The sequence below is a fragment of the Lemur catta genome, chromosome 23 (genome assembly GCF_020740605.2).
Source record: "Lemur catta isolate mLemCat1 chromosome 23, mLemCat1.pri, whole genome shotgun sequence".
NCBI classification, from domain to species: domain Eukaryota; kingdom Metazoa; phylum Chordata; class Mammalia; order Primates; family Lemuridae; genus Lemur; species Lemur catta.
In genome coordinates, this window is record NC_059150.1 from 18,992,275 (window position 1) to 19,018,911 (window position 26,637).

General features: G+C 40.8%; 1 protein-coding gene across 1 annotated transcript in view; it reads left to right on the forward strand.

The window, feature by feature from the left end:
* LAMC1 (laminin subunit gamma 1) overlaps positions 1 to 13,082 on the forward strand; it is a 108,589-nt gene extending 95,507 nt beyond the window's left edge. The window contains exons 21-28 of the mRNA XM_045536370.1: positions 1,040 to 1,177; positions 1,728 to 1,872; positions 2,961 to 3,110; positions 3,355 to 3,469; positions 4,336 to 4,535; positions 5,642 to 5,800; positions 8,164 to 8,263; positions 9,997 to 13,082. Of these exons, the coding sequence (XP_045392326.1) occupies positions 1,040 to 1,177; positions 1,728 to 1,872; positions 2,961 to 3,110; positions 3,355 to 3,469; positions 4,336 to 4,535; positions 5,642 to 5,800; positions 8,164 to 8,263; positions 9,997 to 10,253 (1,264 nt within the window). The 3' untranslated portion in view covers positions 10,254 to 13,082. The remainder of the gene's footprint in view (positions 1 to 1,039; positions 1,178 to 1,727; positions 1,873 to 2,960; positions 3,111 to 3,354; positions 3,470 to 4,335; positions 4,536 to 5,641; positions 5,801 to 8,163; positions 8,264 to 9,996) is intronic.
* Positions 13,083 to 26,637: the final 13,555 nt, after the last annotated feature.

Sequence of the window (26,637 nt, forward strand, 5' to 3'; positions counted from 1 at the left end):
AATTGCTAAAATGTAGGCTGCATGGGGGCAGGCATTTTTGTGTGTTTTATTCATTGCTAATACCCCAGTGCCTGGCATGTAGTAGGTGTTCAATAAGTGTTTGTTGAATGCTTTGTAAAACAGTTAGTCGACCTCGTGGGTATAGGGACTTAAGTAAGCCTGAGGTTAGAACTTTAGCCTCAGTGTCCAGAGCAATTACGTTGGTCTCTTGCTTTAACATGTGGTCTCTTTCTATTCTGTATAAATGTGAGCGTGTGAGCTATATAATCCAGTTCACAGAACATTCATGGTTTCATAGCTGGATTTTCTTATTAAAAGAAGGTAGCTCAACATGTCATAGAAAGCTCCCAAGAAAACTAGGTCTTAGAGATAAATTAATTCTGATGGACTATACAAGGATTTTGAATGAAAGTTTATCATACCAAAAAGAATGGCCACATACCGTAGTGTGACAATGTAATATGAATTTTCAGATGTGGAAAAAGCCTTAGCAGTTACCCAGCTAAAATGCATTATTTGGCTGGACCCTCTTGACGTGTTCATTGCCATTTGGTGTTGAGTTGCTTTTCCTACCAGTAGCCAGGTTGCATGTGAAAAATCTGAATAGTCAAAGATGTTCTAAGACTATATAGTCACTGAACTAGACTAGCAGGTTGTTGTTAATAAAGATTAGCCCTGGGATTTGTGTTTATGACTAGACAAATGATTCTTGCTAGCACACATGGTTTTATATGTAAATTACTCTTAAATAATTGTATTTAAAAATGTTTTTTTCTGAAGAATTATAAACATTTTCCCTATAAATTTTATACCATTAATTTTCTTGGAAAATAGCCTTATCTCAGTTTATAGAATGCTATTCGTAAACTCAGCCCCACTGAAATGATCACAGAATTCCAAACTGGAGTTATTCCAATATTTGTAGAACTCTGACCACATTGGTATATGTATATATAATAAAGTAAGCATCATCTGAATTTTATTTTTTTTCTCTCAGATGGTTCTATTTCATGGCTTATTTTTTCTTTTATTTGGATAGCCATAAACAAGAAGCTGATGACATCGTACGAGTGGCAAAGACAGCCAATGATACATCAACTGAAGCCTACAATCTGCTTTTGAGGACACTGGCAGGAGAAAATCAAACAGCATTTGAGATTGAAGAGCTTAATAGGAAGTGAGTATAATTTAAAAGTGGCTTGCAGTGCTTCACATGGTCTTGTAGGTAGCACTGGTTCAATGAAGAATTAAACACTGGTGGATTCAGGGCATGCATTCATGCAGTAAGATTTCCTTTGTTGATCATGCTTTTGAAGGGTACAATAATTAGAGCCGGGGATATGGAGCCACAGAGATTTTGTTTGATTCAATTACTGTAACTACAGAGAATGGTAGCAAGACTGGCCATGATAGTGAAAATTCTGTATAAATGAAAAAAGAGAAAAAATATGGTAGAGTAGGTAAAGAAAACATATGAACTTAAACTACAAATCTTTAAAGGGTGTCTGAAATAAGAAAGTGTATGATAAGACAGTATAAATAGAAGTGATGAGATAAAATGTAAATTTATGCTTCATGTTGGTATTAAAATGAGAGCATTTTAATGTGGCATTTCCTTTGAGGTTTTGGGAATGTTGTCTTAGTGATGTAAACTAGATTGAATCTGGTTAACATTAAGATGCTGAAAGCAGCTAAGTTATTCATTAAATCACGTCATTTGTTCTTAGATATGAACAAGCGAAGAACATGTCACAGGATCTGGAGAAACAAGCTGCCCGGGTGCACGAGGAGGCCAAGAGGGCCGGGGATAAAGCTGTGGAGATCTACGCCAGCGTGGCCCAGCTGACCCCCGTGGACTCAGAGGCCCTGGAGGTAGGGCCCCCGGCCTGCACGCTCAGCCCCGCCCCAGACACCCCTCTGTGGCGTCAGAGCCGTCTGACCGCCCCGCACCCCCCTCTGTCGTCCGCTGACTCACTGCTACAGCTGAGTTCTGTTTTATGTACATGAATAGAACTTACCAAGGTAAAGAATCCTGTGGTTATAAACATTAAATAGCAAAGACTGCTTTAATGATATAAATAATCACTCCTAAATCTTTAATACAAATCCAAATTATATATTTGAATGACTTAAAGCAGAGTACATGTCCCATATCTGAGCTGCTGACTTGATTTTTACACTAAAAGTTTAGGTCTCTTCAGACATGTACATACTGTCTGATTCTATATATATTTCAAATTTGAAAATAGGCAAGACTAATAACTTATGATAAAAATCAGAACAGTGGCAGCTGAGGTGTTGGAACGATGGGGTGGAGACTGAGTGGAAGGGGATAAAGGAAGCTTCTTAGGGTGATGGAAATGTTCTGTATCATCATTGGGGTGTTGGCAGGGAAATAGATTTGTCAAAACTCATCAAACTTGCCAAGGCGGGAGGATCGCTTGAGATCAGGAGCGCGAGACCCCATGTCTACTAAAAATAGAAAGAAATTAGCTGAACAACTAAAAATATATAGAAAAAATTAGCCAGGCATGGTGGTGCATGCCTGTAGTCCCAGCTACTTGGGAGGCTGAGACAGGAGGATCACTTGAGCCCAGGAGTTTGAGGTTGCAGTGAGCTAGGCTGACGCCAGGGCACTCTAGCCTGGGCAGCAGAGTGAGATTCTGTCTCCAAAAAAAAAAAAACCTCATCAAACTGCATGTAAATGTAAATGCTATGAATTTCACTGTGTGTAAAGTGTACCTCAATTTTTTTTTTCAAGAAGGTCCGTAAAGTCTTCCCCTGTGGTATTCTTTTAAAAATATCTATTGAGTATTAAGTGTTACAGAATTTTGAAGCCTACCTCTTCATCAGTTTAATCATTTTATCTAAAATGTAGTGATCCTTCTCTTCCAGATTTCTTGTGGAAGAAAATAAAACTTAAAAAAAAAAATGTAGTGATCTTAACTTGCTGTTTACAGAATGAAGCAAATAAAATAAAGAAGGAAGCCGAGGATCTGGACCGCCTGATTGACCAGAAGTTAAAAGATTATGAGGACCTCAGAGAAGACATGAGAGGGAAGGAACTTGAAGTAAAGAACCTTCTGGAGAAAGGAAAGACTGAACAGCAGGTTGGTTTGATTTGCAGCTTGCTTCCTGTCTTGAGGCAACATTTGGAGCAGTCCAGGTGTAAGTTGTGTCTGCGGTGAGAGCTCAGTCACAGAGGCAGCAGACCACAGAGCACGTGGAGGAGGGTCTTTGCGTTATGCCTGGGCCTCACACGCTGTGTGCCGGGAAGTCTCAGGGTGGTAACTTTGAGGAGAGAGACGGGGTTTGCTTTGGAGGGCCCGTCCTCTGATGTGCGTGTGTCTGCAGACCGCGGACCAACTCCTCGCCCGAGCCGATGCTGCCAAGGCTCTCGCTGAAGAAGCTGCTAAAAAGGGACGGGATACCTTACAAGAAGCCAATGACATTCTCAACAACCTGAAAGGTATGAAAGGCTGAGATAACGAGGGTGAGTTTGTATGTTTCCTCCACTGGGGTGATTGCGTTTTTTTTCAAATCAGGGTTTTTACCACATCCCCAACACCCTACTTTTTTCGTGCTGACGTTTTTCAAAGAAAATCCCAGAGCTCATGTCATTTTATCCCTACATACTTCAGTATGAAAACCAAAAAAAATAAAATAAAATAAAAGACATTTTCTTACGTTAGGGTAACTCACATAAGCAAGATACCATTTAGCTGACTTATGTTGGTAAATGGATTCCATTTTCTTTGCCAGTGGCACCTCTTTTTTCTTTCATCCTAGGTAGAAATGTTCACTGAGTAGCCCTAGATTCACTTCTGATAAGATAGAGGTTGTGTAAATATGGAAACTTTATAGGATAATGGTTGAAAGTACGGGCTCTGGCATCAGGGGACCCGGGTTTGAATCCCTGCTTCAAAAATTATCTAAGCTCTTTGATCTTCAGTTGTCTCACTTGTGACAGTGATGCAGCGTGCATCACAGGGACATAAAGCTCTTAGTACCTGACATGTAGTAAACGCTAAATAAATTGCAGCTTCTAATACTGGTTGAGGTGGTAATAATGGCATGCTTAGCGATCTGTGTTAACACACGTTTTTCAAGTAAGAATTCTCTTTCCAGAAACAGATACATGTTCATATGAGATTCCTGGGAAATCCTCTGTGTAGAGATGTGTACTTTGCTCTTCCAAGCTTCAGCCCTAGCTGTTTTCCATTGTTTTCCCTGGCTTTCATTATTTATAGAAAAAATCCAGTTACAGCTCCCTAGAAGGTTCCCCTTTTGCTCGTTGGGAGTTTAGTTCAAACGCATTCCTCGAACTTGTTTTAGATTTCGACCGACGCGTGAACGATAACAAGACGGCTGCGGAGGAGGCCCTGAGGAAGATTCCCGCCATCAACCAGACCATAGCCGAAGCCAACGAGAAGACGAAGGAGGCACAGCTGGCTCTGGGCAACGCAGCGGAGGATGCCACGGAGGCCAAGAGGAAAGCCCACGAGGCAGAGAGGATCGCAAGTGCCGTCCAGAAGGTGTGCACTGTCCTCTTCCCCAAAGCGGCTCTGCCCACGTGCCTCCCTGGCACTTCGCAGGTTCTTTCCAGACTCCAGAAGCCCTCACAGATTTTTTCCTTGACTCCAGTAAAACTGTCTTAAACTACACTTACTCTTTTTTTTTTCCACACTAGGTGTTAGATAATATAAATAACCACATTGAAGACAGAGAATCAATACAAAGGCCCTCTAACTCTAAAATTTCTGCTGTGTCCCAGTGTGGAATCTGTGAGTTGTCAGGAAGGAGGGTGGCTTCAGTGGGCTATAGAGCCCTTTCCCACAAAAAATCAGACTCTTCCTAAGTAAACATACTTCTTTGACCTGGACAGTTGATGATTTTTTTCAGTATTACGGAGAATGCCTTATCAACACAGCTTTCAAACCCCCTTCAGGCAAGCATACTGCCATATCTGGGCCCCTCCTGTGAGTCTGTACTTTCTGTAGCTGTCACTGCTAGATTTCCTTACACTCATCTTAATGAGGGGCTGACTTTTTCCTATTTCAAGATTAATCTATTTGTTTTATTTAATGGAGAGATTAGAGCAATTCTATAATTAGGTATTTGAGAGTCACAGATAATTTTTAGTTTCTTTAGAAGAGTTTGCTTTTGGATTAGTTACATTTTATAAAATACTCATATTTCAGATTTGTGGTCTTTTTATACCTCATGATGAATTGCCAAGAGGAATGAAGCTAACTTTGAATTTAAAATTTATCCCCAGTGAAAGCATCTGATCAATACGATGTGGTGGAAGATGCACACTGTTAAATGTTTATAACTTGCTAGCAGTGTGACCTCCACTAAAAATGGCAATAAAAGAACAGGAAGTTTCCAGGATTAAAGAAGAAGATACAAGTGAAAAGTGCTTTATAAAATACAAAATGCTATTATGTTAGGTAGTAATGTTATTTTTTATTACTGGTATTTAGAGCCCAAATAAATGATAATATCAGTCATTAATAGTATAAATCAATGTATTCTTTGTGGATTATACTTTTGAGCCATATTATAATTATAAAAGAAGAGTATACTTTAGAAAAAGGAAGACTTTTTTTAATTAGCAGTTTACTTATTTTGTGCCTAGAATGCCACCAGCACCAAGGCAGAAGCTGATAGAACTTTTGCAGAAGTTACAGATCTGGATAATGAGGTGAACAATATGCTGAAGCAGCTACAGGAAGCAGAAAAAGAGCTGAAGAAAAAACAAGATGACGCTGACCAGGATATGATGATGGCAGGGATGGTAAGAGGTTTGGGCGTATTTGTGACAGAAAGTGAAGTGTGTTTGATAATAATGATCCCGTCTTGTTGAGAAGAGTCTTTTTCGTATTGACTTCTGTTTTTCATCACAGTTTCTGGTCAAGAATTGGGTTAGTAGCTTACATAGAAGACAAAGAATTTGGATCTTCTGCCAGATGTTTCTCTTGCACAATTGTCCTGTCCCAAAGCAACTCTCAGTTAAAAGCAAAACACTATTAACACATTTGAGGTTTTAGGACATTCTAAAAGTATTTATATTTTTGAATGAGTAATTCACAAATGGTATAAAATGAAAAAGGAACAAAAAGGGATACAATGAAAAGTTAATTTCCTTCTTATTCTTGTTCTCCCAGCAACTAGCTCCTTAGAGGGGAAGACCAGTTTCTTGTATATAAGAAATTTTTGAAGACAGCATTGTCCACCACCCCAGCAAAGCAGACCACACTTACATCCAGTCTGATTTTTCACCTTATGTGATAATGTGTAGACATAACACCATTTATAACAAAATTGACTAGGGAATGCATGGCACAAGGAAGAACTAAGGTTCGTTTTTCTGTTCTGTGCTGTGTTTTGCTGTGGAAAGACTTTGGCGGAGTCAAAATGGGAATATTCCTTCCCAGTTTGGTGTCACAGTGATGGTATACATGCAGTTGTTTACAGGCACATTTTCAGTGCAAGGAAGAGACTATTTTTCACTATTGCTAAAAATCAGGGCCCCTCCCTGTGGGTCATTTTCACCTTGGGATGGGAAGGAGAAATATCAGGCCTGTTACTTTCAGTAAAGAAAACGATCTAGGGAAGTGATAACAGGAAGCATCCCTGTGCAACACCTGATTTTATTATTTTGTTGTTGTTAGGTTTGGATTGTCCTCATTTTCTGTGGCATGGTGTGGCTCAAGTGGAAATTGCCACATAATAAAAATAGATATTTCTTACATGTGCTGAGGGTCTATGGATTTCATTTTTAGTATGGTTGTAGAAACATTAGATTTAGAGCCTATTGAGAGAGAAAAGAACATATTTTTTTATGTGCTTCAAGAAAGAGTATGGATTTAGTTCAAAGGGTGAAAAGAGGGTCCATCTTTTGTTACTTTTGGTAAACAGCTTCTAAGGAAATAAACCACTCTCATGTATGCTATCCCACTCGTATTTATATCCATTCTGAAAGGCCAGCATTTGGCCAGTGTTGTTTGAGTCTGTAATGTGTTTTTTTTGTTTTTTTTTGTTTTTTTGACTGAAAGAGTGAAGACTTGTGGTTGCTGCTGGAAGGGGAGGCTGGAGACACAGGCTCAGGGCAATAGCATTGCTCTTGGCAGGCCCTAGCGAAGTCCTTCCTCCCTCTCCTAGCGCGCTTGCAGACAAGCTTGTGAGGGCTCAAGAACAGCTGGGATTTGAACAGAGATTAATCTTTTATTTGTGAAGGTGTTTGTTTTGCTTGCTTTTTCTTTTAAAAATTTTTACATTGTTTTGATCCCCAAATTTTTGTATTATCTCAACTCAAAACTAGAAAAAATAATTATGTCTTGGGGAGCTTAAAGTCACTCATTTATATCCCTACTAGATTTATTTGTGAGAGCATCTGTTTTCTGATATTTAGACACTTCCTCTCCTGTTGCTGTTTCCTATGACTCATACACAGTGTATTCAGGTTTCATGGAATTTCCCCAGATGTATTTACCTTTGGTTGGTTTTTAAAATCTAAATCATATTGCCCCAATAAGTGAGCATGTGTGTTGGTGGAAGGGGGTTGTGGCTGGCTGGTTGCAAAAAGAGGGGAGTTTACATGTATTCTTTAGAAAGAAAGAAAAGGAGATAATCTTGAACTGCCTATTCATGACTACATTAAGTAGAAATAGCAACTTCCTCAACATGAAAATATGGCCCCCAAAAAACAAAAACCTGCAGGGAGAGATTGTAATTTCATGAGTTGGAAAAGGGGAAAGCACCTGGAAATTAGATTTTTGGGCTCATTGGGAAAAAAATTATTTAAAGAAGATGAAAATATGTAGTCAAGACTATTTATATCAGCTGGGCGTGGTGGCTCACACCTGTAATCCTAGCACTCTGGGAGGCCAATGTGGGAAGATTGCTTGAGCTCAGGAGTTCCAGCCTGAGCAAGAGCGAGACCCCATCTCTACTACAAATAGAAAAATTAGCCAGACATTGATGGCATGTGCCTGTAGTCCCAGCTACTCGGGAGGCTGAGGCAGGAGGATCACTTGAGCCCAGGAGTTTGAGGTTGCTGTGAGCTAGGCTGACGTCTAGCCTGGGCAACAGAATGAGACTCTGTCTCAAAAAAAAAAAAAAAAAAAAGACCATTCATATCATTTATCCTTTTTCCAGGCTTCACAGGCTGCTCAAGAAGCCGAGATCAATGCCAGAAAAGCCAAAAACTCCGTTACCAGCCTCCTCAACATGATTAATGAGCTCTTAGAGCAGCTGGGTAAGTAGCCCCAGTCATTGTAGTCAGTCTGTGAATCCTTAGTACTGTTCTTGGGATCTGATAACAGTATCGTTGACTGAAAAGCAGATAATACAGGGTTATTAAAATCACTTTAAGTCATCTGTTAAATTATAATGTTTCTTTTAGCTCTTATTTAAAAAATACCTTATAAAATAAGTGTGCATCTTACATGGTGGAGCCTTTAAGATACTGCTATAGTCATCAACTTTTGGAGCGTAACCTGAATCATAACTTTGGGTTGTATTAATCTGACAAGTACCTAGTGGGTGCGTTCCGTGGACCCTGCCCTAAATAGAACGCTGTGGTCTGAGGACTTTGCTTTTATATTCTGAAGATGCATTTCCAGCCAGGGTGGCTCAGTTACAGTGCAGGATCATAGTGCAAGTAAATAGTGATTTTTCTTAACTCATCCTGCTGCTGGCAGAGAGTATCTTTAAGAGATTTAAAGTGAAAGATTTCAATGATAAAGTAAAAGAACACTTAAAACTGGTCATAACTTCACTGCCTGGAATTCTTTCCATTTGCTAACCAAAGGACAAACTGAAGAGGGGAAAGCTTTTATGCCAAAAAAGAGAAAAACCTTGATTTTTCAAGGAAATATAAGCATACTGAAACCGTCTTTTAATCCAGTTTGATAGGGTGCAGGCCTCATTTTAGGACAAATGTACTTTTGTCACCAGATTCTATTATAAAGTGTCAGTACTCCAGCCAGTAATGTTTGTAGCAAGGCTTTATATTTTAATTTGCTATCCTTTAAAGATAGGTGTGTTTTATTTTCTGCAGGGGGGTGGGGGGGTGTTGAGGGGTTATTTATTAAGTCTGTCTCAAATGTCAAGAATAGTAAGTTATGTGCCAGCAGATGGTTTAAAATGAAAGTCAGCTAGAAGAGCGAGCTTTTTGTGGAAGAAAGGGCTGGACTTAGACTTGGGTTAGAATCTTTGCTTTGTTGCCTATAGGCTATGCAAACTTGGGGGCGTTAATTAACATCTGAGAATCACTGATGTATTTAATAAAATGGTCTTGTGAGAATTTAATCAAGTAGAATATGCACAAAGTATTGTTCGTTGTGTCTGCTTTTGTTTATTATGGAAGCAGTTTATATCAAAAGAACCTCTTTTTCTTGCTAAGCTTACAATGAGGCTTTGCTGAAATTATTTCAGCATTTTGACCTTGGCCATTTTTCATAGGAAGGCTCCTAATATGGCGTCTGACTCCTCAAGTAGGAAGTGAGCCCCCAAGCCAACCCAGCTTGCCTTGAATCTGTCTAAGAGCTGAGAGCTTAGGTTCTATCTTAGAGATTTTTATATCTTTTGATGGCACTAAAATAATACACAAATTTCACATATAAACCTGAAAAAGCTTATTAAATGTTATCAGATGACCTTCAAAACCAAATGTAAACCTTAAGGTCTAGAACATAGTAGCTGCACATTTAGAAAACATTCTGCAAGACTATTGTCTAAGAAAAAAACATCCAGGCCTATATTAATTATATGCTCTGACCCATCCTTGCTGGGTTAGATCAGCATTTGTACTTAGTATGCGTTATTTGTGCCCGTATGACATCAGCAACCTCCAAGTCCCATCTGCAGGGCCACCTTTGCGTGAAAGCAGCTGCTGGGCTTAGAGGCTAGTGGAGGTACTTGTGGGTTTATGTTGTAATTCTTACCGAATGGCATCTGCTCTTTTCTGTGCACGTTCTGACTCTACAGGGCAGCTGGACACAGTGGACCTCAACAAGCTAAATGAGATTGAAGGCACTCTGAGCAAAGCCAAAGATGAAATGAAGGTCAGTGATCTTGACAGGAAAGTATCTGACCTGGAGAATGAAGCCAGGAAGCAAGAGGCTGCCATCATGGACTATAACCGGGACATCGAGGAGATCATGAAAGACATTCGCAATCTGGAAGACATCAAGAAGACCTTACCATCCGGCTGCTTCAACACCCCGTCCATTGAAAAGCCCTAGCGTCTCTAGGGCTGGAAGGCAGCGTCCCCCTGACGGGGGAGCAGTCACGAGGCCACAGAGTGCCTTGACACAAAGATTACATTTTTCAGACCCCCACTTCTCTGCTGCTCTCCATCACTGTCCTTTTGAACCAGGAAAAGTCACAAAGTTTAAAGAGAAGCAAATTAAACACCCTGAATCGGGAACAAAGGGTTTTATCTAATAAAGTCTCTCTTCCACTCATGTTGCTACCTTACCCACACTTACCCTTCTCATTTGCGTGAGGACGTGGCATCCTACGCTACTGTACGGTGGCCTAACCGCATCGCGCGAGCCCTCGTACGCCAGGGCAGAGCGAGTGGCCTCCCCTCGCGTCGACACCAGCAGAACCTCCTCAGTCTCAGCACTCTTGTTTCTATGAAGGAAAAGTCTGGCTACTAACAGTAGCGCTGTGATGGCCAGTATATCCAGTCCCTGGATAAAGCAATTGCATCTACACCTCCTGCCCCTCTTCCTTCTAAGCAAAAGGAAATAAACATCCTGTGCCAAAGGTATTGGTCATTTAGAATGTCGGTAGCCATCCATCAGTTGTTTTAGCTATTTTGAGTATAGGACACTGAGCCATCCACGGGTAAGGATACAGTTATTTATGAAATTCTCCAGGTGAACATGGCTGAAGTAGGCTGAAGATTTTCTTGTATATTAATAATTGACTAGGAAGATAAACTTTTTTTCAGATCTTTGGGCAGCTGATAATTTAAATCTGGATGGGCAGCTTGTACTCACCAATAGACATCTTTTGATACTGTTACAAATGGAACTCATACAGAAGAAATAGGGATATGATAACCACTAAAGTTTTCTTTTCAAAATCAAACTAATTCTTAGAGCTGTTTTTATTAGGTTAGTCTTGGAACTAGTGTTATCTGGCAGAAAACAGTTGGTCCCTAAGATCTTGACAAACAAAACAAAAGAAAAACAAGCCTCCTGTCCTAGTCTTTTCTAGCAAAGGGGTAAAATTTAGATGCAGCTTGTACTGTCAGGATCCCTTGTGTCCATTTTTCTCTCGGAGAGAGAGGAAACATATTTGACCCTTAGCTCTAGTTTTCTTCTGATGTTTCCATCTTCTAGAAATCCTTCAAAGAATCCCACATTGTTTGCCAAATCCTGGTGGCAAATACTTGTACTCAGTATTTCACCCAGCTGCCAACGCCATCTAGTCCCTGCACTTTGTGATTTGAACCCACCCTAAACCTTCCCTCTAAGTACAGAGGGGAGACTTTTATGTGGAGTTTCCTAGTGGGCTTCTCAACTTTTGATCCTCAGCTCTGTGGTTTTATTTTAAGACCACAGTATGACAGTTCCCTGCCACACACCCCCTTCCTCCTACCAACCTGCCTTTTAGATTCATATATAGCCTTTAACACTATGCAACTTTGTACTTTGTGTAGGGGGCGGGGGGGAGAAACTATTATCTGACACACTGGTGCTATTAATTATTTCAAATTTATATTTTTGTGTGAATGTTTTTTTTGTTTTGTTTATCATGATTATAGAGTAAGGAATTTATGTAAATATACTTGGTCCTATTTCTAGAATGGCACTGTCTATCCACTGCTTTGCTCAATTTTTCCTCTTCACTGGCACAGTGTATCTGAATACCTCCTTCCCTTCCATCTAGAATTCTCTAGACTGCATTTATTCCCCGTTGCTTTGCTCTCTGCCTTGTGTTTGCAGCATCTTCATTTGCTAACATCAGTATCAACTTGTTTTCCTCCACACCCAGCCTCTGTGAAGAGGTGACTCAGAGCCTCTTCCGTGGCAGTCCTGATGACCCTAAGACTGCAGCACGATGTTGTTCTTGATGTTGCAGAGCAGGGATGCCAAGTTGGCAGGATAAGGGGGTATTAGGAAACTTTGCCGAGGAGGATCTTCGACACCTTTAGTGGTCTAGCCAGGAGTGAGTGAGAAATGTCCTTTCTAGCAATGGATGGAGTTGGATGGGTCAGTTTTATAAGGGGTGCATTATGACTGAGCACTTTAAAGGCATCAGGAGCACTGCTGCTGACGGGCAGACCGGGAGCGGTGGTGTGACTTAGTTCCTGATGATCCCACTTGGCCATTCCCATCTCGCTGGGGCCACCAGAGCTTGCCGCAGCATTCTGACTTGGCAGACCCCTAAGCGTTTGCTCTGCTGCTGCTCCCAGGCCCGTCTGCTATCGCAGGAGACATGGCTTTTGCCAATGTTTCACATTGATGTTTCCTGGCTAGTTCCTCTTGTTAAGTGGCCACATCCTAACAGGCATTTTCGTCAAGGTTGCAGGAAGAGGACTGAAGATCGATGGCCAAGCTACGAGCTAGTTTGGATGAAGTTCACTCCAACAAGTCTCAGGCCACAGTGGGGTGGTTTGGTTTGGTTTGGTTTGGTTTCTTTTTTCTTTTTCTTTTTTTTTTTTGCTTTTCTCCTTCTTGAACTGTGTGATATATTTTTAAACAGAATTTTATTTTTAAAATAAAAGTTCTTTATAAGATGATACCTTAATTACACTCCTGCAATATAGCCATTATTGTGTAATTCCATTATCTGTATTTTATGTAAGGAAACTGACAGGATGGCTGCTGCAGAATGCTGGGTGATGCAGGGAATATCTACTGCTGTTCTTCCCTGGAGTGTTTCTTTGGAATTCCAACTACGGCCCTTTTACATGTGCCTTCACTTCAGCTGTTTGCCTTAATCTCTACGGTCTTGCTTTCCAGGGTGGTTAATAAAATGCAACACTTGGCATTTTTTATGTTTTAAGAAAAACAGTATTTTATTTATAATAAAATCTGAATATTTGTAACCCTTTATATTTGGTGTGGCCTGAATGTGGTACTGGGGACATAAGATGTTTTAAAAGGTGTAGTGAGTGGAAACCCGCTCATAATGTCGTCTTTGGGTGACTGTTTTCTTGTGAACAGTTCAATACTTTTTTTGTTTTTGTTTGTTTTTTTACCTTTCTCAAATTGGGACACTTCAGTATAGCCAGAAGTTGCAAACTTTTTCTGTAAAGAGTTAGATGGTAAATATTTTAGGTTTTGCAGGCCATACACTCTCTGTCTTAACTATTCAACTCTGCTGTAGTCACACAGAAGCGGCCATGGATGATACGTGAACAAATGAGTGTGGCTGTATTCCAGTCAAACTATCTATAAAAGCAGGCGGTGGGCCGGGGGTGTAGTTTACCAGACCCCTAGCATAATCTCAATACCTGATTAATGATAACTTAGAACTATTTTTAAATTATTTGGACCTCTAAATTAGCAGATGCATGTTAAAAGTTGTCTTTCCATCGTTGAATACGCATGTGTCTTCAGCTAAATATCGTTTCTTCAGGTGATGAGAAGCTCTCAAACCTACGATGGAATGAAAAGCAACCTAAGTAATGTGCTGCAGTAGCAGGCCAGAAGCAGCTAGTTGCACCCCACCTGGTCGGGAGGGTGGACCCCCCTGAAATGACCTGAGACCAGGTGAGGCATACTGGAGCTACAGAGGAAGCAGGAAGGCTTTGGTCCTACAAAGGCCTTCCCTTTACTCTTCAGTGCCCTGTTTATTGCCCTGGGTCCCCGTGGGTTCCATGCCACCTTTCCAGTCTTGTAGTTTGTTATAGCTGTGGTACCTGTAAAGAACCTGAACTCTTCTCGTTAGACTTCCTCAGAGGAAGCTTTAGAGGGCACTAGTGCCTAGCTTTCCTACACACCCTGTGCTTAACCTTTACCTAGGACTGTTTCCTTCCATATATTGGATCTCATTCAGATGCAACTGTATCTCCTTTATGGTTACTATGTCAGAGTGGTGAGTGGGATTTTTAATTTTTGCTCCTATTCCATCTGTTATTTTAGAGACAACAATTTCTCAAAAGTTGCTACCAGCATCATCTGATTCAAAATATCCCCAGACGTTTACTCTTTATACAAACATTCTAGCTCCTTAATAAGTCTGAACTCACCTGCTCTACTTCCTTTGAGCTCAAAATGCAATGCCTGAAGAAGACCCCTGGCACCCGGGAAGGTCATAGGAAAGCAGGTGATAACTTTGTAAAGTGAAGAAGGAAGGACTCGGTCCAAAGTGAGATCAAATCTCTCCAGGCCCATAGCTTATGGAAACAAACGAGAATTAAAATGATAGGTAATTTTGCCTGTTCACACTAAGCATGTTAAACAAAGCATGACTAGAGTAAGAAATAAGAAACTTTGAAGTAAGCTATCAGAGGCTCCACTGGTTCTAGAGAGCTGTGATCAACGATAGTGCCTTATAATTTGTATGGAGTCTCCTAAAATGACTATGCCTGTTCCACACTAGTGAATGAAATTATAAATAGTAGAAATCAAATGCATGCTTAAGAAAGGGGAAATATTTAGCAAAGTCCAATGAAAAGCCAAAAGTCCCTGATTGGAAATTCAGATACGAGAAACCTCACTTGAGATGTTACAACACCTCCATGTCTTTGCTTTAACTCCTCTCTGCCTTGAATGTCCTTTATTTCTTCTCTCCAGTACAGTAAAGCCTAACGTCACAGTGTCACCTCCTCTGTTGAAATTGGCCAGTCCACCCCTCCTCCCAGCCATGCACTGGCTTCTATAATAAATTGGCCCTTGGACACATGTTTATTGTTCAGGTGTCACTTACCCCTCTTTTGCCCCAACTTCGCTCCCACCCTTCCAAGATCAAGGTCTATGTTATTCGTGTTCACTTCTTCAGGGATGGGAGGCATACAGTAGTCACTCAGGTTGTATAATGGTGTGAAGGTAATCAGCCTTTCTCATCCACCTGTACTCCCACGCTTGTTACTTTTTCCTGCTGTGAGCAGAGAGGGAGGTTTACACATCCTTATCAATGACTCTCTGGCCTCCTTCCAACAGCATTCTACTCCCTTAAACTCCCACCCAAGCATGCATTGGCCTCTTGTTTGCAGGAAGATAAGCAAAGCCGCTGTGTTGCATCAAGTGGCACGGCACACACCGCACACTGCTGTGTGGTCAGCAGCCGGCTAGTGCGATCTGGTCTTCAGGCCCGTTGCCCTGGCTCCCAGCCTCGCACCTGTCACTCCAGTGCTATACACTTGTGTCTGCGGGTTTTACCCACACCCCTCTGTAGCCCAGTCCAAGTTGTAGCATTAGTTCCATTTTTTTTCCTTTAACTGTTGGAAATGATCCCAGTAACTTTCAACCAATTACTTGGTGTTCTGTTCTGTTTGCATGTGTACTTTAGCAAGCCTTGTAATTAATATAGGCGATAAAGGTACTACTTATGATTAATTCAGTATAGTTTGTGTTTATTTCTATCAAAGTTGAGCACCAGGACCTTGATCAAGAAGTAGTCTTTTATTACATCATTGTTCCCATGAGTAAGTCCAAGTCAGTTTAAGTGATTCTCCATGGAATGTGCCTGGCTATATCTATGAGGACATTCCTTCCATCTTCCTATAACCCTTTTCACCATGGCTAAAAACAAAAAAATCCTACTTGAACCTTAGACCAACACTTTTCGGGCCCATCCCATGGTGTCTGCCCTAATACTGAGATCCTTTGCCATTTCATAACTAAACACAACCATCAAATTTTGTTCCACGTTAATTTTGTTAGTGTCAAGAATTTCTAGTGCAATTTCTTCCTGAATATTCAGTGCCTGCCTTCCAGGATACATAAGCTAATTTTCCTTACTCTTCTCTGTTAGTGGACCCCAGCTACTTTTTCCACGGGCTTTCCTCTCCCCCTGACTGTGGTCTCTGTGTTTGGGTTAGTGCGGAGTAAGCACTAGTTCAGCCATGAGCAGAAACGTCTGGGCACATGTGCTGTCCGAGTGTGGATTACAAGTTCTTGGCTTGCTGAGACAGCGTCCAAGATAAAGGCTCAGGAGACACAGCTATGATTTTGATGATTACATGTTCAGCGTGGTCAGAGGGGTTTGTGTTAGAACTTGCTGATCCTCCTGGCTCAGACAGTCTGCTCTCTGTGCCGTCTCAGTTGGGCTGACACAGAGGATCAGACCTGGCCAGAGAGATGAGTTTTGCCACGTCGGCTTCAGCTAGGTTGCCCTTTTTAAGTTTCTGAGGGACTCAGGAAGGACTGGCCCTGTCAAGATAGCTTGTATGTTTAAAGGCACCTTCGTAATTATTTCCGTTCATTTGCCCTTCATTCGAGGAGAGTTTCCCTTTGACCAAGGGGGGAGTTCAGAGCATGGTTTGCTGTTCACCGCCTTTACCATTGTTTCAGCTCATTGTCTTATTCTCGTTCATAATTTTGATACATTTACCTTCTAAGAAGAAAATATACTTGCATTTTATTAAAAGCTGTCTCAAATCCCTTTTTTGGAGGGAGCAAGGCAAGATTTAAATATATTAGTAACATTCCCAATATTAAGGAACCACTCAGTGGCAGAATTATTCCTGGGAACCGGACTGTCCTCAGGTGGGCTGGGCTGCACACCCCTGTCCTGCTGCCCTGGTCTCTCCCTCCCTTTCTGTCCCCTACTTAGGCTCAGGGGATAAGGCACATGAGGCCAGTTCACCCGAACAATTTTGCCTAATGAAGAACTCACCTAAAATTGAACTCTCTTTGCAATATTTTTGCGCCATTTCTATTTCCCGCTTCCTTTTGCTTTTTAATAACTTTAATTAGATTTTGTAATTTTCTTCTTTAAATAAGTTGTATTTGTCACAGCATTTTTATGATGAGATTGCTTTCTATTCTTATGGAAGACCTTTTTTTTTACTTTTGAAAATGTTTTATTTTGAAATAAATCAAATTTGAAGAGGAGTTATAAAGATAGTACAGAGTTCCCATGTACCCTTCACCCAGCTTTCCTCAGCATTAGCATCTGATATAATCGTGGTACATTTATCAAAAATAAGAAATTAACATTGGTATAATACTATTAACAAAACTACAATCTTTTGCCTACTTTGAAACATCTTTTTTAAGGCCTCATCTTTAAGGTCATACTGGATTTTAGAACAGAAAATGAGAATATTCAACATTAGTACTCAGGGGCAACAGAAGTATGAAGTCCAAAATTATTTTACTTTTATATTATGCTCAAGCTTCCCACTGTAAACTTATTCACAGTTGATTGCAAATAATGTCATTAAACAGCATAATAAAATATCCTTCAAGTTTCAAAAGGAGATTTAAAAATATCCATCTGAATAAACACATTCATAATGTGCCACAAATTTGTTATTTATCGGATATAGGAAATTTACTTAGATTAAGTTTTTACATTTTTTATTATGACATAATTTCAGACTTACAGAAAAATTGCCAGAGCAGTAGAAAATTTCCCAGATTATTTTACCCAGATTCCTTGTTAATATTTTACTACATTTGTTTTTAGCCTTCTGTTGCTCTCACAAGTGAGAGGGAGGAGAGAGAGAACTGTTTTAAGTTGCAGAGGTGATGCCCCTTTACCCATAAATACGTCAATGTGTATCCCCTAAAGACAGAAAACTTTCTTACATGACTGTAGTATAATTATTAAAATCAAGAAAGTAACATTGATACAATTTTTTAATCTAATCCACAGCCAGTATTCAGATTTTACTATGCCTGGTAAGCAGAATAATGGCCCCTCAAAGACGTTCACTTCTTAATCCTTAGAATCTGTGAATGTGTTTGGTTATTGCTATGATTAAATTGTTAATTAGCTGGCCTTAAAATAGGGAGTTTATCTTGGATTATCTGGGTGGGCCCAATGTAATCACAAAGGCTCTCATCATTGGAAGAGGGGGGCAGAAAAGGCGGTCAGAGCAAGACAGTGTGAGGACTAGACCCACCATTCCCAGCTTGGAGGAGGAGGAGGAGGGCAGGAGCCAAGCATGCAGGCAGCCTCTAGAAGCTAGAGAAGGCAGGAGAATGGATTTCTCCTAGAGCCTCCAGAAAGAATGCAGCCCTGCTGACGCTGTGATTTTAGCTCAGGGAGGTTCCTATCAGACATCTAACCTGTAGAACCATAAAATAATAAATCCGTGTCCTTTTAAGCCACTAAGTTTTAGGTAATTTGTTATAGCTGCCATAGAAAATTCATATACCATTTGCCTTGATAATATCCTTTATAGCAGAAGGAAAATCCAAGATCATGTGTTGTGTTCAGTTGTCGTGTCTCCTTTGTTTCCTTTCATCTGGAACAGTTCCTGGTCTGTCTTTTATTTCATAACATTGACATTTTTGAAGAACAGGCAGTTATTTTGAAGAATGTTCCTAGTTTTGGTTTGTCTGACGTTTTCTCTTGGTTGGATTCAAGTTATACACTTTTGGTAATGAGATCACAGAAGTGATGCTGAGTTCCTTTCGATAATACATGAATCGAGAGGCACATAAGTCATTACTGACAATGCTAACTTTGATATTTGGTTAAGGTGTTGTCTTCCACGTCTCTTCATCGTAAAGTTACTCTGTTATCCTTGTAGTAAGTATCTGTGAGAAGTTTTTGAAACCGTATACATACAAAATGTTACTCCCCACGTTTTAATCCACTTGTTTTAGTATCCACTGATGATGGCTGCCAAATGGAGATTTTCTAATCCATCATTCTTCCCATATTTATGAATCGGCATCATACCGTGAGGGTAGAGCTTTCCCTTCTCCCTTATTTATTTACTTACATATTTGTCTATATTATTTTAGATTCATGAAGTCCTATTTTATGTAATGGGTTACAATATATCATTCTTGATATCTATTTTGGTTCTTGTCCTTTATTTGGCCAGTGGGAATATCTTTTTAATTTTGTTTTTAATTGACACATAATAATTGTACACTATTTGTGGGGTACAGTGTGATCTTTTGATACATGTTTACATTGTGTCAAGATCAACTCATGATATTTAGCATATTCATCACCTCGAACATTCATCATTTCTCTGTGGTGGGAACATTCAGCATTCTGTCTTCTAGTTAGTTAGAAATATACACTATAACATTGTTTACTGTAATCACTCTACTCTGCTATAGTCAGCTGATTCATCCTTTCTAACTGTATTGTAATCTTGTACCCATTGACCAATCTCTCTCCATCATCCCCTCTCCACACCCTCTCCAGACCCTGGTAACCACTATTCTACTCTGTACATCTATGAGATCAGCTTTTTTTAGATTCCACAAATGAGTGAGATCATGAGGTATTTGTCTTTCTGTGCCTGGCTTATTTCGCCTAACATAATGTCCTCCTGGTTCATCTACACTGCCAAAAATGACAATTTCATTCTTTTTTATAGATAAGAAGTATTCCATTGTGTATATTCTGTATACCACATTTTCTATATCCATTCATCCATTGCTGGACATTCAGGTTGATTCTATATCTTGGCTATTGTGCATAATGCCACAATAAACATGGGAGTGCAGATATCTCTTCAACATACTGATTTCAGTTTTTTTTTTTTTTTGGATGGATAAATAACCAGTAGAGGAATTGCTGTATCACATAGTAGTTCTGTTTTTAATTTTTTTAGGAACCTCCATACTGTTTTCCATAATGGCTATACTAATTTACATTTCCACCAACAGTGTACAAGGATTCCCTTTTATCCACATCCACAACAGCATTTGTTATTTTTTGTCTTTTTGATAATCGCCATTCTAATTGGGGTGAAGTGATATCTCCTTGTGGTTTTATCGCCATTTCCCTATGATTAGTGGTGTTGAGCACTTTTTCGTGTACCTGTTGGCTATTTGTCCTCTTTTCAGAAATATCTATTCAAGTCCTTGGTCCATTTTTTGATCAGACTACAGTTGACTTTCGAACAGCATAGGTTTAGACTGTACTGGTCCACTTATATGCAAATTTTTTTCAATAAATATATTGGAAAAGTTTTTGGAGATTTACAATAATTTGAAAAAATTTGCAGACGAATCATATAGCCTAGAAATACTGAAGACTTTAGGAAAAAGGCATGCATGAATACACAAAATATATGTAGATGCTGGTCTATTTTATCACTTACTATCACGAAATATATAAAAATCTATGATAAAAAGTTAAAATTTATTACTACTTGCACACAAACACAGACCATACATGGCACTATTTACAGTCAAGATAAATGTAAACAAACGAAGACACAGTATTAAATCATGACTGCACAAAATTAACTATAGTATATACTATAGTACTGTAATAATTTCATAGCCACCTCCTGTTGCTATTTCAGTGAGCTCAGGTGTTGCCAGTATCTGGTTAAAATGGTTAAAACGCTGTATGATGCTAAGCATCTCGGAGTGAGCAGTTCATCACTCCGTTAAATTGTCTGTCACAGAAAATAGTGATCTCTCACTGTTCTCATGTATTTTTCATTGTGTTTAGTGCAATACTGTAAACCTTGAATAACACCATGGCACCCATATGAAGTGCCACTGGTGATGATGGAAGAGCTCCCAAGACGCAAAGTCATGACATTACATGAAAAACTTGAATTCTTGATATTATCGTAGATTGAGGTCTGCAGCTTAGTTGCCCACCACTGTAGACAGATGATTCGTCTTATAAACAGATGATGTCAACTTAATGATATTGATAAATTTAATAGCACAATACTATAAATGTATTTTTCTCTCTCTTGATTTTCTTTATAACATTTTCTTTTCTCTAGCTTACTTTATTGTAAGAATAGAGTATGTAATACACATAACATACAAAATATGTGTTAATCAACTGTTTATGTTCTTGGTAAGGGTTCTGGTCAACAGTAGGCTATTAGTAGTTAAAATTTTAGGGAGTTAAAAGTTATTTACAGATTTTCAACTGTGCATGGGGTCAGAACTCCTAACCCTTGTGTTGTTCAAGGATCAACTGTGTTTGCTATTGAATTGTTTGAGTTCCTTGTATATTCTGGATATTAACCCCTTTTCAGATGTGTAGTTTTCAAGTATGTTCTCCCATTCTGTAGGTTTTCTCTTCACTCTGTTAATTATTGCCTTTCAATGGGAGTATCTTAAAGCTGGCTCCTATGATCTTTTGATATATCCCCATCGTTCTTTGAGCATTGTCTTACTTTTGGCACATCAAGATATTTCAGGCTAACCTTGTACTTTCCCTGTTCTAGTCCTAGAATCAGCTATTTCTACAAGAAGCAAAATTAGGTTTATCTAATTCTCAAAATGCCAACAGCCAAGAGCAACCAAAATAACAAAAACCTGGTTGCCCAAATGGATGGGAAAAGTCCCAAAAATGATGCTGAATTTTTAAGCAAATTATTCATTAGACTAATTAGCCGTAGGGGACATGGCCTCTTCTCTTCCCACAGATGATTGTCTTTTTTTATGCATTATTGACAAATGTTTTTGGAGCACCTATTGCTCTTAGCCTACCTAGTACTGGTACTCCTGGGTTTTACACTGTGACAAAGGCAATTCTTTCTACTTTGATAAACTTATTTAAGTAGGGAAGGCAGGAAAAAACAAAACATGTAAAACAGTACAGTAGTTTCCCCTTATCCACAGCTGATACTATGTTCCAGAACCCACAATAGATGCCTAAAACCACAAATAGTACCAAACCCTATATATACCATGTTTTTTAATCTGATAACTTCAATGGTTGCTACATGACTAATGGGCAGGTAACATATACAGCATGGATATGCTGGACAAAGGGGTGATTCATGTCCTGGGTGGGACGGAGTGGGATGGCATGAGATTTTATCACACTACTCAGAACAGCACACAACTTAAAACCTATGAATTGTTTTTCTGGAATTTTCCATTTAATGTTTTTAAACTTGGTTGACCTTGGGTTAACTGAAACCACAGAAAGCAAAACCACAGATAAGGGGGTACTACTGTACAAACAGAAACAAAGGAAGATGTGTTTTCATAAAATAGGAATATTGAGCATAGAGGTAAAAAATAAAGCACAGGATGCTCAGGACTGTTCATTGTGGGAAGTCTTTGAAGGACAGGTTGTATTTGTATGAGAGAGTATAATTTTAGCTGTGGTGGGGAGAATATAATCTGGAAATGAGCTTGGGGACATTGATCCAGATATGAACATGCATGGACAGAGATTCAATGATATGCCCCTGAGAAGTTGAGTTTTTCTGGTTTTCCTCCCATCCATTCCTCTCTGTGTGCTGAAGATGTTCTGGAACCCCAGCCCTGTGGTCTCTAAACCCAAGGAGAACGTTTATGCTTCCTGTGCTCATTTTCCATGTTCTAGGTTTTGATTGATTATTGTTGGCTACTCTTGCAGTATGATGTTGTCATCTCATAAGACCAATGTCATCACAACACGCTGTTGTTTATTTCAAGTTCTCACTGCTTATGTGAGGCTCTAAGAAGTGCCTTGTAATTAATCGGGGCCCAAACGATAAAGATCTTGCCATGTTGACATCAAACATAGTTACCAAACCATGGAGAGTCTATTGGTGTCTTGTTAGAGTCTAAGAAAGGGCTGTCAAAAACTATTGAGGTCTTTACTGTGCTCTTGTACTGAACTTTAGGGGAGTGAATAGGTAACAAAGTAAAAGTTTATGTCCCACAGGATTGTGGACTCTAGAGCAGTGGTTCTCAAAGTGGGGCCCCGGGCCCAGCAACATCTGCCTTGCCTGGGATTTCTTAGAAATGCACATTCTCGGACCCCACCCCAGACCTACTGAATGAGAAATCAGGAGTGGAGGGATGGGGGTAGTCTATGTTTAACAAGCCCCCTCCCCCAGGTGATTCTGATGCTAATATAACTAACAACCAGTGTACTGGTTCTCAACAATTTCCCCTCGGTGTTAACCTTCCTTATTTGTGTGTCCTATGAATCTGCATATGGCACTCAACCGGGCATCATCTTTACTTCCAGCTACCTTTGCTAGGAGACAGACTGCAGCCTCTTTGAATTAGGAAAAAAGAAATTCAGAATGTGTCTGTGCTAATTACAGGATTAGAGACAATCAATGTTAACTCTTCTCTGAGCTTCTTAAAACGACTAAGATACTCTTAAGTAGTCCATAAACATTGAATTGGTTAATTAATCTAGTTTTTTTTAGGTAGTACAAAAGCCTTCCTAAAAAGTAGAGGAAGACTGACAAATCTATTTTTAAAATGTTTGAATATAAGTATTTTAGTTCCTGATCAATTTCTCCACTTCTCACAAGATCTGATGAGCAATTCCTATCCACCAGATGCGAAGGGTGGCCTGGGCTCTCTGCGATTCACCACTGTCATCTAATGCTAGGATGCGGCAAGTTTGTTCTGAACATAAAATACGAAAGGCAAATCATTTCATGTGGGACGTGCATCTAAAATCAGGATAACCAATAAATATGCCTAAAGACATCAAAACAAGTTCAGTTAAACCTTAGGCTGTACCGAGTGGCCACAGTTTGTGGACAATTTAGCTGTGTGACCTGGGACTAAGTCCCTCAGCCTGGCCTGTGTTTCCTGCAAATGGAGCTGGCACAAACTTGCAGAGTAGATCACATAAATGGGTAAGTACATGAAACAGTATACAAAATTTAGTGTAGTTGTGGCCAACTAAGTTTTCTGTGGGGCCTGAAGCTTGGACAATTTGGAGGTCCTCTTACAAAAAAAATCGAATATAGCGATTACAAATGCAAAGGTAAGTGCAGGGCTGGAAAGGGCCCCGTGAGGTCATCTCACGGCGAATCCACGTCCCTGTGGTCACTGCCTTTCTTTTAAGCCGGAGGAGAGCACAGCAGTGGCTTCCTGCAAGGCACAGTGTCTGCCTGTGTCTCTGTCATCGGGCGTGTGCATGACTGTACTTCCCGCCCGCTGCAGACACCTCAGCCACCGTCTAGCCAGGCGAACCTGTTTGGTGTGCTCACCGCCTGGCGACGGCGGGCGTGGCTCCCCCAGAATGTGGCCACAGGCTGCAGAATCAGACTTTCGCCAAAGGCAAAAAGAGCGCCCGAGGCACGTGTTCGTTGGGCAGCTGTGAGTGGCTTGGCGGAGCCTTCACTCACTATCTTCCTCATTAAACCTTGAAATCTCAGCAGTGAACGGAGGAGGCAAATCTCAAGTCCTAACGATCACTTCTCTTTAGGAACCCCGTCCTCACTGAATCACATACCAGGAAGAGCAGCGTTGAGTTGCTCTCAGGCCCGAGCCTGCTCCGAGCTGCCACCGTGCCGAACGGCACATAGACTGAACAGCGAGGACACAGACTCCGATTTGATGGCCAGGACTTGGTGCTAGGTTTATTCTGATTAAAGCAAAACAAAACGACAACAACCACCAAAACGATATTATTCCAATGAACCGAAGATCTAAATTCTTAAACTTACGCTTCTGTGTCTTTCTCCTGGAGCCCTGTGATGGTGCAGAGTGCTAGTGTCCCACGTCTCTGGGGCCCTGGAGTACCCTGTGGATGTACACTCTCCTAAGTGGCACCATGAAGAATATTCTGGTCAGAAAACACTGAGAGGAGTCTCAGTTTACAACCAGAACACTTCCGTTTAGCTCTCTTTTATCAAAGAAAAATTATTTTTGGTAGCCATTGATCTGGCACTACAGTAGGACCAGCGCATGCCCACCTAGCGTGCTGAGCGTCTTTCCTGTGACTCTCTGCAGTGACCCAGGAGAGAGGCTTGCCCCCTGTGAGTGATTAACACATGTATCTAGGCCAGTGCCAACACCTGCACCAGAGGAACTCTGGTTTCTGTTCATAGCCATATCATTGTATTAAGAAAATTTCTAGCGGCTGATTTTTTTTCTATTTTTAGTAGAGATGGGGCCTCGCTCTTGCTCAGGCTGGTCTGAACTCAAGCAATCCTCCCGCCTCGGCCTCCCAGAGTGCTAGGATTACGGGCATGAGCCACTGCGCCCGGCCCACTAACTCTTGAGCATCTAAGAGTGTAATGACCTGTCATTCTACAAATACACAGAACTAGCTCTGTGTGAGGCACTGGCCAGCGTGATGGGCTATAGCAGCGTACAGAACAGACAAAAATCCCTGCCCTTATGAAACTTAGATTCGCGGGGTCAGGGGAGGCATAATAAACAAAAGATAGATGAAATATGTAACAGTGTAGCTCACCATGTAGCATTTAATATGGTCCAAATACTGTTCTATGCACTTGGTAAATATTAAGCCAACAACCTGATGAGGTTGGCTTAATATTTGTTGGCTATTATTATTCTCATTCTATAGATGAGAAAAGTGAAGAATAGAGAGATCATGTCCTAAGCGACAGCCAAGCCTTGGACTCAGGCAAACTGACTCCAGGACCTACCTGTATCTCAGCCACCACATTATACAGCCCTGAGGTGGCACACCAATGTCTAGTACAGTGGAAAGTTCTATGAAGAAAAACAAAGCAGGCCAGGTACGGTGGCTCACACCTGTAATCCTAGCACTCTGGGAGGCCAAGGCGGGAGGATCGCTTGAGGACAGGAGTTGGAGACCAGCCTGAGCAAGAGCAAGACCCTGTCTCTACTGAAAATAGAAAAATTAGCTGGTGTGGTGGCATGTGCCTATAGTCCCAGCTACTCGGGAGGCTGAGGCAGGAGGATCCCTTGAGCCTGGGAGTTTGAGGCTACATTAAGCTACGATGATGCCACTGAACTTTACCCAGGGTGACAGAGTGAGACTCTGTACCAAAAAAAAAGAAAAGAAAAGAAAGCAGGGAAGGGTGAGAGAAAGTGTTTGGCATTGAGGAGAGCTTGCAAATTTATACAAGATGGTAGAGAAAGCCTCACTAAGGAAATGGTGTTTGAGCGAAGACAGGAACCACATGGATATCTAATTAGGTCCACCCCTAATTGCAGTGGTTGCAGAAGGTTCTTGAAACCTAATTGCAGCTGTTTCAAAAGAGACTAGGAGGAAAGAAACTGGGAAGAGCAAGTATGGACAACTATTCTGTATCATTCTAAAGGGGAACAGAAAAGTAGGGCAGAAGCTGAAGTGTAACATTAGGGTTCAAGGGAGTTGTTTGGTTTTTTTAAGATGGGAAAAATAATGGTCTGTTTGTAGGCAAGCAGAAAATATCCAGAAAAATGAACGATGTGGGTGGAGAATCCCTGAGTGCCGTCCTTGCCTAGGGCGGGTGATGAGCCCTTCTGTTGGCCTCCGATGAAGTAGGTGGCGGGGGCAGGTAGAGGTGGGGCAGATCGCGGGATGTGGCGGCAGGTGTGTGTGGCAGAGCTTCTCCTCCTAGTGCTTCTGTTTTCTCAGGTCTTAGGAAATAGGCCATCAGCAGAGGGTGACATGGGGGAAGAGGTGAGGACGGTGTGAAGACAGAGGGAGAGTATGAAATAGTCTTCGAGGAGCACAGGAGAGGCAAGGGACTGGGGAGATGGGGTCTGACGGCCAGGTGGCATGAAGAACCCCCTTGAAGTTCATGAACATGGATTCAAAGGGAGGCAGTAAGTCGTCAGTATGTGCGAAGGACGATTCTACTGACTGATGAGGGGATTGACG